The following is an 18,361-nucleotide window of genomic DNA, read 5'->3' on the forward strand; positions in this document are numbered from 1 at the left end:
ATGGCCTTTGTTAGGTTGAGGTATGTTCCCTTTATGCCCACTTTCTGGATAATTTTTATCATAAATGGGTGTTGAATACTGGTAATTTTATACTACCAATTTTAAGATCATTTTATGTCTGTTATTTACAGCTTTACTTCTTTCATTTAACATAGGTAAGAACCGATCTTGAAACTCTACTTCCTAACAAGAAATGGATGTTTAAAATTAAGCCTTTTTTCTTTTTGATTCATTTCCTGTTTCCAAAATGGTTTAGATGAACTATCAGTAAAATAACTAAAACAATGGTAAAGAATCCTATAGGCAACAAAGGGAAAGGAGCTAATTATAACGGAGACCAAGACTGAAGGTTGCTTCTACTACTGGGCACTGTCATTGGCTAACCACAAAGCAATATCTGTTTATTTTGGAAGAGACTAAGATAGCACGTGGATGAGCATTGTTTTAGACCAGGTGTCAGGGCTGTCAGAATGCTGAAGAATGCCTGCTGGAACTGCTTATTTGGGTCTAAGCCTAGTTGATGTTGAGTTCTCTTCTCTTGCAATTTATTGACTAACATCGCTTGCTTCTCATGCCGCTCCAAGAGCAATCAGAAGACTGTCATGAGCTAGAAAGAGGTGCTGTGTAATGGGAATTCTGTGATCTGTAAAATATTGAGTCAATGCCCCAAGGCTGAAAATTCAGGAGAAATGCGCTTCCCTGGTGGCGCAGTGGTTGAGAGTCTGCCTGCCGATGCAGGGGACACGGTTCGTGCCCCGGTTCAGGAAGATCCCACATACCGCGGAGCAGCTGGGCCCGTGAGCCATGGCCGCTGAGCCTGTGTGTCCGGAGCCTGTGCTCCGCAATGGGAGAGGCCACAATAGTGAGAGGCCCGCGTACCGCAAAAAAAAAAAAAAAAAAAAAAAAAAAATTCAGGAGAAATTACTTCCCCAGGTATTAGTAGTGATTTATTTCATGGGTCTTCTCAGTGGAAACACAGTACGATACTCTCATTTGTATAGATTCTAATGGCTGAGGCCAAAGTTTCCCCTGCTCTCTTTAATTGTTTTATTAAAAACAGAAGGAAAGTTGCTTATAAAAGGACTTAAGTGTAAGTGTCGATACATTGCCTGATTCATTTTATTTCCCCACTGATTTTCACCATAGTATCAGAGAAGTGTTACTGCAAAAGAACATTTGGCACCAACATGTAATAAAAATCACTCTGAACCCTAGTCACATTCATAGAGATGGAAAGGAGAATGGTGGTTGCCAGTGGCTGGAGGAGGGGAAGTGGGGAGTTAGTACTTAATGGGTACAGAAGTTTAGTTTTGGAAGATGAAAAGCGTTCTGGAAATGGTTGGTGGCAATGGTTGCCCAACAGTGTACTTAATGCCACTTAAGAATGGTTAAAGTGGTAAATTTTGTGTTATGTGTATTTTACCACAAAATGAATAAATACATGAAATAAAATAATAAAGTAAAATTTAACAATATAGTCTGAGAATCAGAGCACTCACTTCAAGGACCACAAGGGCTTTGTTGGGGGTGGACGTGGGCATATTAACATTTCTCTTGCATAGACCTCAAAGAAAAAAAGTTTGTCAAGCTTGAGTCACTTCACATGACCTTTACTACATAACGTATGCACATAATATTCAAAGCAGACACATTAGCAGATAGCACTGTTGATTTCCATCGTCTTTGGAATTCCACTTGGTTCATGTGGCTTTCATGATGAAGCAGCCTCTCTAGTCTGTTTATTATTCTAGGTTTTAACAGGAACCACAGGCTTGATGAATGAACTGTGACTGCACTGGGTATAGAGTCATCAGATGCTCAGGGCAGAGTGTAATCCTGTGACTGGTTTAGGGAGACAGTGGGGTGAAGCAGAAGGAAAATGAGCTTTGAAGTCAGACCTAAATTTAAATCCTGGCTCAGCCCCTTTCTCCTGAGCAGGTCAGATAGGTCGTAATCTAGTCATTCCTCATTATTCATGGATTAGGTTATCTGCACGTTCACGTCTCTCTCAAAATTTGTTTGTAACGCCAAAATCAATATTCGTGTCACTTTCACAGTCATTCCCAGACAGGTGCAGAGGGGCAAAATGTTTTTAAGTTGAAGTATAGTTGACTTACAGTATTGTGTTAGTTTCAGGTGTACAGCAAAGTGATTCAGTTATATATTTTTTCAGATTACATTCCATTATAGGTTATTACAAGATATTGAATAACTCCCTGTGCTCTACAGTAACTCTTTGTTGCTTATCTATTTCATGTATGATAGTGTGCATCTGTTAATCCCGTATTCCTAATTTGTCCCTCCTCCCTTCTCTTCTCCCCTTTGGTAACCACAAGTTTGTTTTCTATGTCTGTGAGTCTGTTTCTGTTTTGTATGTAGATTCATTTATATTATTTTTTAGATTCCACATATAAGTGATGTCACATAGTATTTGTCTTTCTCTGTCTGACTTCACTAAGTGTAATATTCTCTAGGTCCATCCACACTGCTGCAGATGGCAATATTTCATTCTTTTTTATGGCTGAGTAATGTTCTATTGTATATGTATACCACATCTTTTCAAGCCAGTTGTCTGTTGATGGGCATTTGGGTTGTTTCTGTGTCTTGGCTATTATAAATAGTGCTGCTATGAACATCGGGGTGCGTGTATCTTTTTTGAAGTAGAGTTTTCATCTTTTCCCAGGAGTGGGATTGCTGGATCACATGGTAGCTCTACTTTTAGTTTTTTAAGGAACCTCTATACTGTTTTCCATAGTGGCTGCCCCAATTTACATTCTCACCAAGAGTATAGGAAGGTTCCCTTTTCTCCACATCCTCTCTAGCATTTATTATTGTAGACTTTTTGACGATGGACATTCTGACCAGTGTGAGTTGATCCCCCATGGTGGTTTTGATTTGCGTTTCCCTGTTAATTAGTGATGTTGAGCATCTTTTCGTGTACCTGTTGGCCATCTGTATGTCTTCTTTGGAAAATGTCTGTTTAGGTCTATTGCCAACTTTTTGATTGGGTTGTTTTTTCAGTATTGAGTTGTGTAGGCAGTTTGTATATTTTGGATATTAACCCCTTGCCAGTCACATCACTTGCAAATATTTTCTCCCATTCAATAGGTTGTTTTTTTGTTTAACTGATGGTTTCCTTCCGGGGGGCAAAATTTTTGAATATTATTTAGCCATAAAATGTCATGAAGTTCTGATAGATGCTACCACATGAATGAACCTTGAAAACCTTTTGCTAAATGAAATAAGCCAGACACAAAAAGAAAAACATTATATGCTTCCACTTAGATGAAATAGCTAGACTCTGTGAATTCACAGAGACAGAAAGCAGATTAGAGGCTACCAGGGGTGGGAGGAGGGAGAAATGGGGAATTATTGCTTAAATAGGTAGAGAGTCTCTGTTTCGTATGATGAAAAAGTTTTGGAAAATAGATGGTGGAAATCGTTATACAACTTTGTGATTATAATTAATTCCACTGAATTGTATACTTTAAAATGGTTAAAATAACAAATCTTATATATGTTTTACCACAGTAAGAAAAATATTTTTTTAATTTCTTAATTAAAAATCAACTTTGATGCAAAGCCAGTGATATTTTGGTGGTGTTTGTTACTGTGGCATAATCTAGCTCATCCTAACCAAACCTTCCTTCTTCCTCCCTGTTCCTTTAAACTGGCATAATATAGGACATTTAGAGTCTTATGAACATTATCTAACCTTGAACCTGTAGGCCAGTGTTTTGCCTTCGCTGATCATTTGGTTTCTCAGAACAGGGAAGACTAAATTCTTACAGTTGTATCCGTGATACATTTGAAACTTAATGAGGCAAGCAGCATAACTGAGGCTGAAAGTAGCCTTGGAGGTCAGAAATACCTACTTCTTAATGTATAAATGAGCTCCTTAGTTTTCATATTTTTCTGTGGGTTCACAACCTTGTTATTTTAATGTGCAGAAATGAAACTGCCTTAAAATGAACTGATTCCAAACAAAGATCACCTGTATTTTTAAATGGCTTTCCAACAATGTTCTGTAAAAACAAGCTCCAGTCTATGTAAGAATGAATCTTTCTTGGAATTACAGCATGTGTCATTATGCGTCACTTTTTAATTTAAAAGTTGAATTTGTCCTAGGATATCTTCAGTTGCTGCTCTCTAAACTTTTTTCAGAATGGCTCCACATGACATTGTGAATCTATACTTAGTAATAATAGTGGGGGGAGTGTGGAATGGATTAATTATGTTTACAGCTCTCTACTGTTCTTGTCTTCTTACCTTTTTAAAGAGAGTTTGCCCAAGAAGCGGACTTATAAGTTTCCAACAATGATGTACTGGGACTGGCTTATACAGTATCACAAGATCCAATTGGTCCGTTTTCAGGTATTTTGTAAGCCAGTAAAATTCAGCCATTCTTAAAACTTAATTATATAAACTTATAATTAAACTATATTAAAAACAAAGGTAATGGGCTTCCCTGGTGGCGCAGTGGCGCAGTGGTTGAGAGTCCACCTGCCAATGCAGGGGACACGGGTTTGTGCCCCGGTCTGGGAGGATCCCACGTACCGCGGAGCAGCTGGGCCCGTGAGCCATGGCCGCTGAGCCTGCGTGTCAGGAGCCTGTTCTCTGCAATGGGAGAGGTCACAACAGTGAGAGGCCCGCAAAAAAAAAAAAAAAAAAAAAAGGTAATAAATACTCAAACCTCATCACTTCATGATTACTTTCCCATATTTTACTATTATCTGTGCTCTTGAGGTTATTTCATTTATTAGATCCATACAGTAGAAATACTGTATAATTGTATGCATCTCTTCCCAATCCCACGTGCAGTGACGTCACATTGGTAGCTTGAAATCAGCCCTAGTAGGATGATTTATACCGTGGAAATTGGCAAATGCTACAGATGTAGCATTGATTTATTGTTTTTTGAAACTCTGAAGTGTTTTTCTCTGCCTCTAATGGCTTCTGCATTATAGTCATTTGCCTACTTGTCTTATACACTCTATTGAAATATAACTTCCTCCAACCAGGGGTAGTTTCTTATGCATGTGTGTGTCCTTTCCACACAAGTACCCCAGGGTTCCTTGCATGTGGTAGACTGTTAGCCTGCTCAGGCTGCCTTAACAGAATACCACAGACTGGGTGGCTTCAACAACAGAACTTTTTTTCTTCACAGTTTTGGAGGCTGGAGGTCCAAGGTCAAGGTGCAGGCAGGGTTGGTTTGTGGTGAGACCTCTCTTGACTTGCATTCGGCCACCTTCTTGCTGTGTCTTCACATGGCCTTTCCTCTGTGCGTGAGCACTCCTAGTGTCTCTTCCTCTTCTTACAAGGATATCAGTCCTTTCTGATTACAGCCCCAATCTTGTCACCTCATTTAACCATAATATCTCCTGAAAGGCTCTTTCTCCAAATATAATCACTTTAGGGCTTACGGTTTCAGCGTGTGAATGGGGAGGCGGGCAGCACAGTTCAGTCCATAATATAGACATTTATGACTTATGGATTAGATTGCTTTGAAGCCAAGAAATATAGATCCTTCGCTGTGTGCCTGTCTTTTTGCTAGTTACATTACAGGCAGACCTCAGAGATTTGCAGTATCAGTTCCAGACCACCACAGTAAAGCAAGTATTGCAATAAAGTCACAAATTCTGTGGTTTCCCAGAGCATGTAAAAGTTATATTTATACTATACTGTAGTCTATTAAGTGTGCAACAGCATTATGTCAAAAAAATGTACATACCTAAATTAAAAAACACGTTAGTGCTTAAAAATGCTAACCATCATCTGAGCCCTCAACAAGCTGTAATGTTTTTGCTGGAGGGTCTTGCCTTGATAGTGATGCTGCTGACTGATCAGGGTGCTGGTTGCTGAAGTTGGGGCGGCTGTGGCAGTTTCTTAAAATTAAACAACAATGAAGTTTGCTGTACGATTGACTCTTCCTTTCACAAACAGTTTCTCTCTAGCATGACAATGCTGTTTGATGGCATTTTCCCCACAGCAGAACCTCTTTGAAAATTGGAGTCAGTCTTCTCAAACCCCGCCAATGCTTTATCAAATAAGTTTACGTACTGTTCTAAATCCTTTGTTGTCATGTCAACGGTCTTCACAGAATCTTCACCAGGAGTAGATGATATCTCAAGAAACCACTTTCTTTGCTTATCTATAAGAAGCAATGGCTCATCTGTTAAAGTTCTATCATGGGATTGCAGCAAATCATTCTCATCTTCAGGCTCCACTCCTAATTCTAGTTCCCTTGTTATTTCCACCACACGTGCAGTTACTTCCCCCACTGAAGTCGTGAACCCCTCAAAGTCATCCATGAGGGTTGGAATTAACTTCTTCCGAACTCCTGTGAATGTTGATATTTTGACATCTTCTCATGAATCATGGATGTTCTTCCTGGCATGTAGAATGGTGAATCCTTTCCAGAAGGTTTTCAATTGACTTTGCCCAGATCCATCAGAGGAATCACTTTCTTTCCCAGCTATAGCCTTCTGAAATGTGTTTCTTAAATAATAAGAGTTGAAAGTCAAAATGGCTCCTTGATCTGTGGGCTGCAGAATGGATCGGTGTTAACAGGCATGAAAACAATATGAATCTCGTTGTACATCTTCATCAGAGCTCTTGGGTGACCAGGTGCACTGTCAGTGAGCAGTAATACTTTAAAAGGAATCTTTTTTTCTGAGCAGTAGGTCTCAACAGTGGCTTAAAATATTCAGTAAACCATGTCGTAAACAGATGTGCTGACATCCAGGCTTTGTTGTTCCCTTTATAGAGCACAGGCAGAGTAGATTCAGCATAATTCTTAAGGGTCGTAGGATTTCGGAATGGTAAATGAACATTGACTTCAGCTTAAGGTCACCAGCTGCTTTAGCCCCTAACAAGAGTCAGCCTGTCCTTTGAAGCTTTGAAGCCAGACATTGACTTCTCTTCTGTAGCTATGAAAGTCCTAGATGGCATATTCTACCAATATGTGGCTGTTTTTGTCTACATTGAAAAGCTGTTGTTTAGCCTAGACACCTTCATGAATTATCTTAGCTAGATCTTCTTTATAACTTGCTGCAGCTTCTACATCACCTCTTGCTGCTTCTCCTTGCACTTTTATGTTACGGAGAAGGCTTCTTTCCTTAAACCTCATGAATCAACCTCTGATACCTTCAAACTTTTCTTCTGTAGCTTCCTCACCTCTCTCAGCCTTCATAGAATAGAAGAGAGTTAGGATATTGCTCTGGATTAGGCTTTGGCTTAAGGGAATGTTGTGGCTGGTTTGATCTTCTATCCAGATCACTAGCACTTTCTCCATATCAGCAATAAGGCTGTTTTGCTTTCTTATCATTTGTGTGTTCACTGGAGCAGCACTTTTAATTTCCTTCAAGAATTTTTTCTTTGCATTCACAACTTGGCTAACTGTTCGGAGAAAGAGGGCTAGATTTCAGCCTGTCTCAGCTTTCGACACGCCTTTTTCACGAAGTTTAATCATTTCTAGCTTTTGATTTAAAGTGAGAGATGTGTGGCTCTTCCTTTCACTTGAACACTTAGAGGCCATCGTGGGATTGTTAATTGGCCTAATGACAATATTGTTGTGTTTCAGGGAGTAGGGAAGCCCAAGCTGAAAGGGAGAGATGGGGGAATGGTTGGTTGGTGGAACAGTCAGAACACACACATTTATCAGTTAAGTTCGATAAGTGGGCGTGCTTCGTGGTTCCCCAAAGCAGTTACAGTAGTAACTGATCACAGCAGCTACTCTCCCGAATATGCCCATTCTCCCCTGAGAGCATACTATCACTTAATAAATCCTCGATTTGCTTTCTTGGAAAAAAAAAATCACTGATCACAGATTATTATAACTAATAAAATAACAGTGAAAAAGTTTGGAATATTGGGAGAATTACCAGAGAATGTGACACAGAGGCACAAAGTGAGAGAATGCTATTGGAAAAATGGTGCTGATGGATTTGCCTGTCACAGGATTGCCACAAACCTTCAATTTGTAGAAAACACCATATCTGCAAAGCACAGTAAAGCAAAGCTCACTAAAATGATGTGTGCCTGTATAACATTTGAGCCTCATAGCAATATTTCAAAGTAAATATTATTGCCCCCATTTTACAGATAGGAACATTGACTCTATAAGAGATTTTAAAAAAATTTGCCCAACTGTGTACACATGGAAAGTATTCAGTCCATTATTCAGACCCAAACAGTGTGACTCCAGAGTCCAAACACTTAGCCACTCTAAGAAACTGCTACCCTGCTTTTTCATACACATGTACGTGTGTATTTTGTCTGAAGGCAATATTGAAACTGCTATCCAAAAAGTAAGCAACTGTTGGAATTTTTAGTAGCATATACGCAATTGTGTAGACATTCTGCAAAGTGTTTTGGTAAAATTGAGGTGGAGCAGTCTTGTAATTGCACCTTAAAGGCAGAGTATTGAAACTCCCAGTTCTTCCGTTTCTAAGACCTCTTCTTTAAGACAGTATAAAATAAATAACTGTCAGATAATGCTCCAAACTAAATGGAAAGTATTTTCTAACTAGACATTGAAGTTTAATATTCTAAATTAAAAAACATCTTAACGAAAAGGATTGGAAAGGGAGCGAGCATGTGAGTGCAGACAGGCATAGCTGCAGAACAGCTCACCTGATTTTGAATCACAGTACCTGCTTAGGACATAACGTGATTATTTTCTTTAATTTCTTTGAACAGAGTTGACTCAACTTGAAAGAAGATCTCTGGCTTCAAATCAAAAGGGGTGTTGCTTTTGTCCCTTCCTCTTAAAGAAACAGTACATTGACAGTTATTTTATTCATCCTTTTCTTAGCGTGTCCATCATGCATCCCACATCAGTGATCTCTGGTGAAAAAGCAAGTGCTTGGGTGGTGTGAAAGGGAAGCTCTGTGAGCTTTACTCTGGTTCCTCCTGAAACTTCACCTGTGTGTCCTGTTGCTGCGTGTCCCTGTTCACGTCCATTGATAAACCAGAAAGGCAGAGAGATGAGATCTGAACACAGCACACGTTCATTCAGCAAACATTTGTTGAGCACCTACTGTGTGTGACACCTTTTTCTGGGGATAGACGGTGCACAAAGCCCCAGGCATTCACATTCTAGAGGGAAAAGAGAGACAATGAACAGGTAGATTATGTATCAGCAACTGGTAAATTATTTGTAGAAAAGCAGTTTAAGGGTTTACCATTTTCAGCACTAGTGACTTTTTTTTTTTTTTTTGCGGTACGCGGGCCTCTCACTGTTGTGGCCTCTCCCATTGCGGAGCACAGGCTCCGGACGCGCAGGCTCAGCGGCCATGGCTCACGGGCCCAGCCGCTCCGCGGCATGTGGGATCTTCCCAGACCAGGGCACGAACCCGCATCCCCTGCATCGGCAGGCAGACTCAATCACTGCGCCACCAGGGAAGCCCAGCACTAGTGACATTTTGATCCAGATCATTCTTTACTGTGGAAACTACCCTATGCATTGTAGGAGGTTTAGCAGCATCCCTGGCCTTGACCCACTTTATGTCAGTAGCACACGCGCGGCACGCACACACACACACACACACCAGTTGTGACAACCGAAAATGTCTCCAGACATTGCCGAATATCCCTTGGGGGTCAACATTAGCCCCAGTTGAGAAGCGTTGGTCTAAAGAGTAAGAGGTGGAGGTACTGATATATTGGGATCAGGGAAGACCTACCTCTCTTTTAAGGTGACTTTTGAGCAAAGACTGGAAGAAGTGAGAATAGGCATCCTGTAAATATCTGGGGGAAGAATGCAGCAGAGAATGGCTAGTGCAAAGGCACTGAGGTGAGAGGAATAGCAAGGAGGCCATTGTGAGCAGGACTGAACAGGAAGAATGTAGCAAGTGATACGATCAGCCAGTTCTTCAGGAAGCCAGATCATGATCCTATAGTGAGGACTTTGGCTTTGAATCAGAGGGTGATGGGAAGTCATGAAGGGTTTTGAGAAGAGCAGTGAGTGATGTGACCTGGTTTATCTTCACATGGGGTTGTTCTTGCTGAATAATCACCTGCAAAGGGCACAGAGGTGAAAGCCAGGGTCCAGAAGCAACCGTGGCAATAATTCCAGTGAGCACTTAGTCAAGGCTGGACTGGTTGTGAGGGGATGGGGGAAAGTGACTGGATTCTGGGTATATTTTGAACCTAAATCTGACATGGTTTGCTGTTGAATCAGACATCGGCTGTGAGCAAAAAAGAAAACAAGGGGTCTTTGAAATATTCTTCTTTGAAAATACCCCAAATGGGCTTTTATTCTTGATTTTTGATCCTAATCCTATGGGAGTTTAAGCGCGATGCAGACATTGGTTAGACATTAGGTTTTAGACTGTTATTTCCTAAATTACTTCCTGAGTAAACCAATTAAAATTATAATGCGCATCTCCAGGGGAAAAGGGAAGGAGCCATACTCAGTATGATTTTACCTCTTAGACGCTGCTTAACAACACTTTTCTCCTGTTGCTTGGGTAATGAAATTCGGGCAGGTGGGAGCCAAATGAGCAAACGGGTCCTCAGAAGCAGCCTGTCACCCCGTGCTCATAGGTATAATACTACCTGATTATTCTCTAGGTCCCCATTTGGGAACTAGTGTGCACTTTTCATAAAAACCACCGTGTGCCTCCAATTCATGCAACATCTCTCCCTTCTCTGTAGCACCTGCCTTCTGAGACCTCAGACATATGCTAGATATTGCCTCCCCAGATTGAGGTAGATTAACCAAGGTTCCAAGCTTCTTAAACTGTGGGAGAGGGAGAATGTGAAATAAAGGCCCCATCTTCTAGTTAGTCTCTGAGTTAAGATGGGCTTTTATAAAACCTTCCAAATGTGTCAGCCCACATCAGTGATTACACTCCGGGAGTTTTTACCTTTACCTTGTAAAGTCACATTTGCTTTCCCCTTAAAGCAGTGTTTCTCCTGGTTGGGAGTGAGGTTTTTATTAAGAATGCAGAATTCTGGGCTCTATTTCAGACCCAGAGGGATAAAAATGGGAATATTGTTCAATAAGGGCCCCAAATGATTCTGTAGTATGCTAACATTTGAGAACTATTGCTCTATCATTAGGAATTTCATTCACTTAAAAGTAACTGAAATGTAAATAAAGAACTAGTTTATTTCTCTTATTGCTTAAAGCAGTTCAGTGATAGGCAACCCAGGGCTAGTATGATGGCTCTATGGTATATTCAAAAACTCCCATTCTTAAGGTTACTTCATGGTATAAGATGGCTGCTGGACCTCCTGCTGTTGTGTGTACATTGCAGCCAGGAAGCAGGAAGGAAGGGGAAATTGGGCAAAAAGATGTTTGTCAACTACTTGGCCTCCTTTAAAAGAGCTCTCCCAGAAGTCACATCTTTACATGTCATTGGCCAGAATTTATTCAAATGGCCACATGTAGCTACTCCAGAGGTACAGAAATATTGTCCTTAGCTGGGCATATTGATGCTCTAAGTAAAATGATGGTATTCTAATTAAGGAAGAAAAGAAAATGGGTATGATTGGTCAGCCATCTCTGCCAGAACTCCCTTACACCATCATACCATGGTGGTGTGGAAAGACTGTTTAATTTGGAGTACATCATTTTACTTACTGTCAGTTCATTTTGAACCATATGTTATGTTATGGAGAACACCAAAGGAAAACATGTTTATCATTTCTGTGGTCAATCATGCAGATATATTAGGAATTTACTCTATCTTTTTGTCTTCTTTTCCATCCATCTGCTAGTCTTTTTTTTTTTTTCCCCCTTGGTAAAGAAGCCCAAGAATCCATGCAAAACAGAGGGAGAGGATGAGGAAGCCAAGTTCAGAAGTGGTCCTACCATGTTTTAGCTGTGTGACTCTCAATCTGATGAGTGTAATGTACCAACCACCTCCAGGCTGTGGGGAGGGTTCACAAGGCACTGTATATAAAAACACTTCAGGCATTAGAGCAACTCAATAAAAAAAATATGTTCCTTGATCCCTTCCTTCATTTGGACTGTGAAGGACAGTTGGTTCTAAATTCAGCCCCCAAATTCTGACTTCTTCGTTGGGTTCCCGTTCTAAGAAAATAGGAATGCTTTTGATATGGAAAATGTACCACCCCCAAATTTGAGCACTTTGCCATTAGGATTTCTGATTGTTGTAGGAACTGGTGGAATCCCCCTGCTTAAGGATATGTGTAGGTGTAGAAGGAGACATGTACAAAATTGAGTGAAATTGAACAAGTTCTTTTGCCTCCTCTGGGTCTCCTGTGGTGCCTGGCAATCCCATGGGTTGGCTGTTGAAGGAAAACACTTGGGTGACTCTAAAACTCTTAAAATGGGCTCCCTTGAACCAACAGCCGGGGCATCCCCTGAGAAATGGTTAGAAATGCAAATGATCGCCCTTGCCCCCCAAGGCCCCCTGAATTAGAAAGGTGTATTTTAACAAGCCTTCCAGGTGGTTCTGGTGGAAGCTAACATTTGAGAACCACCGCTCTCAGTAAAGCACGTTTCTCTCCAGTGAGGAGCCGTTGACTCCCTGGCTTCGATCTCTGCTCTGGCAGAAGTGCTGCCAAATGTGCAGTTCCTTCTGACAAACCCAGTCTTTCCAGCTGGGCGAGGTCTTGCTTTGCAGATTTTATTTGCACACCGACTAAAGCTCTTACAATCCGTCTGACACAGACTGACGTTATTGCCAAACCTCGCTGTTGGGAGTCACACTTTAAATAAAGGCCTTCAGCTATTTCATTTTCCTAAGCCAGTTTATTGTGTTCAGGATGCTTTTGTTTGGAGGAAATGTACTTCATGTGGCTACACCCAGCGCACAATCACAGGACACCTCTACCTGGGAATCCGTAAATGGAGCGAAGTGCCTAGCACGTTCCACAGACCTGCGTTTGGAGAAATATACTCAGTATACACGGGAAGAAAAATCAAGTTATCAACCTGCCAGATAATAGCTGGGTAATGATCACCACTGACAAAGTTCTATTGGATTTGACTATTTACTTGTAAAAATTAACAAGTGAAACATGTTTGGGCTAAAATGAGCAATCTGCATGGTTTTCACGGGTGGTACCAGTTTTCACTTTTGTAGTGCCAGAAAGTATACTAAATATTTTCCCCTTACTGTTGGTATGATTGGTGTTTGTTCTGAGCTATACAGTAGTTTTATTATGGAAGATGCCAAAGCATTTCCGTGCATGTGGCATTTCCATGTTCAGCCAGAGACAGATTGGGAAAGAGAGCCGTTTCTCCCTCATTCCCATCTGTCTGCTAATCCCCTTTGGTCAGTGAAGAGCTTGCAAAGTCCAGCTTCTAAACACCAGGAGGAGACACAGAAGCCACCATGAAGGGGGGTTATTTTTACTCCTGGACTTGAACAGGCTTTGAAGAGAATTGGACGTGGTAAAGGACCAACTCACTCTCCTGCCTCACAGCAAGTCAGATCACCTACCAGGTGATATGGGGGTGATTTGGTAGGTTGTTAATTAATAATGAGCTGATTTGGTTTGATAAACGGAGTATTTTAGCAGGTAGGTTTTTAAGTCATCTGCCAAATGATTGGTTGCCTTGTGAGAAATTATGTTAGCACATTTTATATTGAAGGAATTATGGGAATACTGGTAGAAAAGATGCGTTTTCAGTGGTAGTGATGAGTAGGCTGCAATTATAGAAGGCAACACAAGATGTTGGGACTTCCCTGGTGGCACAGTGGTTAAGAATCCACCTGCCATGCAGGGGACACGGGTTCGAGCCCTGGTCTGGGAAGATCCCACATGCCACGGAGCAACTAAGCCAGTGCGCCATAACTACTGAGCCTGCGCTCTAGAACCCATGAGCCACAACTACTGAGCCCGTGAGCCACAACTACTGAGCCCACACGCTGTATCTACTGAAGCCTGCATGCCTAGAGCCCGTGCACTGCAACTAGATAAGCCACCGCAATGAGAAGCCCGCACACTGCAGCAAAGAGTAGCCCCCGCTCGCCGCAACTAGACAAAGCCTGTGCGCAGCAACGAAGACCCAATGCAGCCAAAAATAATAAATAAAAATAACTAAAATAATTTTTTTTAAAAGGCAACACAAGATGTCCAGCCAGGAAAGGTATTCCATAAGAGTAGTCACTGCCTCTGTTGACTTAAGGATTCAGTCTTTAAGATGGACATCAGCATACTGAGGTATTTATTTACCACCTAAATATCTCTAGAGCTCTCCATCACTGCCTCCCCTTTAGTCCAATCGTGTGTTGGGACTCCTTTATTCTCCAGTCTTAAAATAGCATGGAACCTCTCCATTCCAATCTCCAGGTGTGGCCCTTGCCCAAGATGGGGTAAGCAGGAGCCTTCTGTAAGGAAGTGGAATTGAGCAAAGCTAGTCAGTCTAGGGTGGACTCTTGAACGGGGCTTGTGTAAACTCAAGTCCTGTGGGGAACAGATCTGCAGAGAGGAAAGAATAGAGCAAAGGTAGGAGGACACCAGGCTTAGGGAGATGGGGAATCCCTTACTAATCACCTTCCATTGGAAGTTTCCATTTCCTCGAGAGGCCCTACCATACTGCTGGGTTTTTTGAGAAAACACTACATCTTTATATAATAATTTACCTTTTTTCCCCCTGAAACCAAGCTAGCTTAAATCGCATTTTATCCCTTTCAACCTTCTTTCTTAGACCAGTTATAAGTGGGGGGGGGGGGCTCCCCAGGTCTGGTCTCACTCTACAAGCCGACAGTGTTGCCCTACCTCTTAAAATGGAAGGAATGCCAGGAAGATCTGGATTGTTCCATTTGGAGTATACCGGGCTGGACAGTATACTTATTGCTGTGTATTCGTATTATTTCTTGTTACTGAGGGCCAAGTGCTCTGTCTCCACTCTTGTTTAATTACCAAAGTCACATGATGAGGATTCTGAGAGGTTTTGTTAACTTGCTCAGGAACACGGGGCTGGGAAAGGACAGAGCCATGACTGGGGGTTCAGGTCTACCTGGCCGTGCTGCAGAGAAGGTACAGGGAAAACTCCAGCCTGGGTCAGCCTCGGACGGTAGCAAAGAGACCTTCCTTGTTCAAGGTACCAGTTCAGAAGTTGACTGCTCTGGGCAGTGAAGAGAGGGGTGTGTGAGTGATGAGGGGTGATTGAGAGGAAGGTCAGTGGAGCTCAAATCAGACTCTTTGTGATCAAGCATCCACAGTGATGCATTTTATTGTTTTTAGTTTATTTTATTGAAGTACGGTTGATTTACAATGTTGTGTTAATTTCTACTGTACAGCACAGTGATTCGGTTTTACATATATATCCATTCTTTTTCACATTCTTTTCCATCATGGTTTATCACAGGATATAGTTCCCCATGCTGTACAGTAGGACCTTGTTGTTTATCCACATAGCGATTCATTTTATATTAGCATTTGTCCCTAATGTTCTGTAACCATAATGTGAGCTGTGAGAATGACAAAGTGATGTTTCCCCAAGGCTTTTCCACCAGTCATTTTTTGACCTGGGAGGCAAAGCCCATTCCCCAAGATACAGGGAAGGGGCCTGCTGCTTTATATACCTGGCCCTTACCTGGTGAGGCATATGGGGCACGAATCTCCCGAGCACATAATGGTGTGCCAGTCTCTGATGGGCTCATCGCCAGCTTCTAATCCCAAACTAACTCATGATCTGGGCTTGTATTTCTTCTCAGAGAGAGTGCCAGTAACCTGTGGGCTGCCTTCAAAACCCGGAACCATTGCTTCCCATCCTGAGACTTGGCTTCCTGCCAGGTGTCTCTAGGGAGGGGTCGCAGAGCCCTGGGTCCCAAAAGCTGGCTAGTCTACAGCAAGAAGTCTGTTTATGTTTACCTTTGGGATTTGATTAAGAGGATGATACACACATGGTGGTGAATGGTTACGATCATTTGTTAGGAAAACAAGGACAGCTTTCACATTTTTTTTAAGGCTTTGTTATCACAAAACCGTCTTCCTCTCTCTTCTAACAATTATGATTTCATTTCTGGAGATCAAAGTAGACAGAGCTTTCACAACTCTTCACCCCAGCATTCCCAAAACGTGTGGTCATATCCAAGGCTCCCCAAACTCAAAGGAACGTGACCAAGTTTGTGGAGCGTAACCAATATGTTGAATGTAGAGCCCCAAGTCTTCTGTCTTCTCCATTTTGTTGAATGGATGCCTTGTTTCACAAGAGTTGGTCATGATGCTGAGAGACAGTTGAAAAGTATTTTCCATGATGTCATCTGACCTTGTGGGATTTTTTTTTGGCCTCTCTTATATAAAGCATACCTTCTGTTTTGGCCAGTTTTTTCCCCTAGTTTCACACGCAGCTGGATGCTAGAATGTCTGTTTTCTTTTCTCAGGCAAAATTAGATGTTTGGTGCTTTACCAAGTAGTTGTTAGGGTTGAATGAGCCTCAGAAATTGTAAGAATATGTCCTAACATCTGTAAACAGGAGCATTCTAGGATGTACAAAAAAAGTCACGTTAATGACAATTTTTAATTACACGCTCTGTATCCTGAATTCAGTGAATTTTTTTTTTTTTTTTTTTTGACAGATCTGAGCTGCTGCCTGTCCTTACAAAAAGCTTAAAACCTAGAGGGCTGTTAATGTAGGTGGAGGCTGAGGGACCCAGGAGTTCTCTGCGCGCCAAAGACTGGCGTTGACTCCAGCGCCAGGGCAGGCGCTGACACATTGCTTTGGCTAGGAAGGCAGGTTACATGCTGGAGACTCACAGAGAAAATGGTAAAGCCAGCTCTCGGGGGAGCCTGCCGAGAAAGCCCTACCCTCCGGGTTCACCAGCATGTTTACCAAAATCTCTTTTTCTAGGAAAGTTTGCTAGCTTTATTTTTCCCTTACAGAGAGAGGAAAAGCCCCAAGACATGGCTGATTTGTGGGACTCTTTCTTCAAGGATGAATTTCTCTGCTTGCAGTGAGAAACTCATATGCCGTTGAGTTTCACAAAGGACGGGGAGAGCGGGAAGCAGATGTGTCCTTTTGTGGGAATCATCTCCCCAGGATGTGGGAGTGGGCAGGTGGTTTGAGTAATGGGCGAGTTATCTGTTTGCTTTCCATCCTTCAGGTTCACCAGTACTATAGCTGTCTCCCAGAAGAGAAAGTTCCCTATGTCAACAGTCCTGGAGAGAAACTTCGAATCAAGCAGCTATTACACCAGCTACCGCCACATGACAATGAGGTAAGGGGCTAGAGGGGCCTTTGGAAGACTTTTCTTAGAACTTTCTATGAACTGTTACCTTTTTCATAATCAGAATGCTGCGATCAATGAGATCCCCAATGAAAAACTCTTGGCAGTTTAGTTTAGGTTTTAGCTTCCTTAATTAGAACTAAAAGAAACTGTCGGACACCTTCTGGAGAGGGTTACCAAAAAGCAGAATCTCATTATGGACTGGATTCGTCTCTGTGCCTGGCACTACTAGCTATTTGAGGTAACTGGGGAGCCCTAAAATGTAAAAGTTCAAGTCCAGGTTTTGTTAGTTGAGGGACGTGCGATGCTGGTTGCCTGAGCCTGTTAGATGATTGAGATTCCCTGGGCAGTTCAAGTCCAGCACAAACTCTGAGACTCTCTTGAATTTTCAGCATCATTTCTTAGTAAATGAGTATGTAAGTTTTCCATCTTACACTGTAGTAGAAGTTACATGTCCAGATTTGCAGCTGTGAACATTTGTGTTTTTGTCGTTTCCAGTCCAACTTGGCAAGGTCACCCTTTATGCTCTTGAAAGTATGACTCGCAGGCCGTCCTTTTTTCTGAACCCAGACACGAGGCACTATAAGCAGGCATTCATCGTCTTTGAACTCAAATTGATCCTAAAGGGAAATTTGTAAATACGCTTTTAAAAGATCATCATGCTTGGGAGGTTTAGATTTGCAAACTAGAAATTAATTTTCAAGTATCTGGTTTTTAAAAATAGTGATCCTGCAGAATCGCATTGTCTGCTTAACTCTGATTGTGATTTAAAGAAAAACGTAACTTTAAGTTGAAAGGAGAAATTTAAAACCCCTTCAGAGAGCTGGACCCCAGCTTTTTACCAACTGCCCCCACCCACAAGCTCAGTCCCTGAGGAAATGAGTGAGTACTTTTTTAGTCTTTATCTTCCCACATTTGAATAAAAGCAATAAATCAAGAGCCTCAAAAGTGAATTTGAGTAAGTAGAGCAAAAGCTTAAAAACTGAAGCAACTCCCTAGAAAGACAGTCACAATTCCCTTTCCTGTTGTTTATTTCAGACTTCATAAAACACATTTAAATAATGCTTTCTCCTTTAAAGAGGAGAGCAAGCATTGTAACCCGATGACCAGTTAACTAATTTGGAATTGAAAATGTGGGGTTTTACAAGCAGGAGGGGTGTGCCTTTCTTTCAAAAGCATGTCCATAAATTGTCAGTGGTGTAACC

The 18,361-nt window shown here is 41.7% G+C and overlaps 1 protein-coding gene across 5 annotated transcripts in view; it reads left to right on the top strand.

The window, feature by feature from the left end:
* Nucleotides 1–18,361, top strand: part of PRICKLE2 (prickle planar cell polarity protein 2) — a 345,342-nt gene that overhangs the window by 263,781 nt on the left and 63,200 nt on the right. For all 5 annotated transcript variants that reach the window (XR_014295598.1, XM_082639435.1, XM_082639438.1 and 2 more), the window contains one exon: nt 17,034–17,147. Coding sequence is in view for 4 of the 5 variants with exons in the window: in XM_082639435.1 (XP_082495561.1) it covers nt 17,034–17,147 (114 nt within the window). In the remaining variant the exon portion in view is untranslated. The remainder of the gene's footprint in view (nt 1–17,033; nt 17,148–18,361) is intronic.

Source organism: Mesoplodon mirus (genome assembly GCF_964341445.2).
Source record: "Mesoplodon mirus genome assembly, chromosome: 12".
In the NCBI taxonomy this organism is placed as follows: domain Eukaryota; kingdom Metazoa; phylum Chordata; class Mammalia; order Artiodactyla; family Ziphiidae; genus Mesoplodon; species Mesoplodon mirus.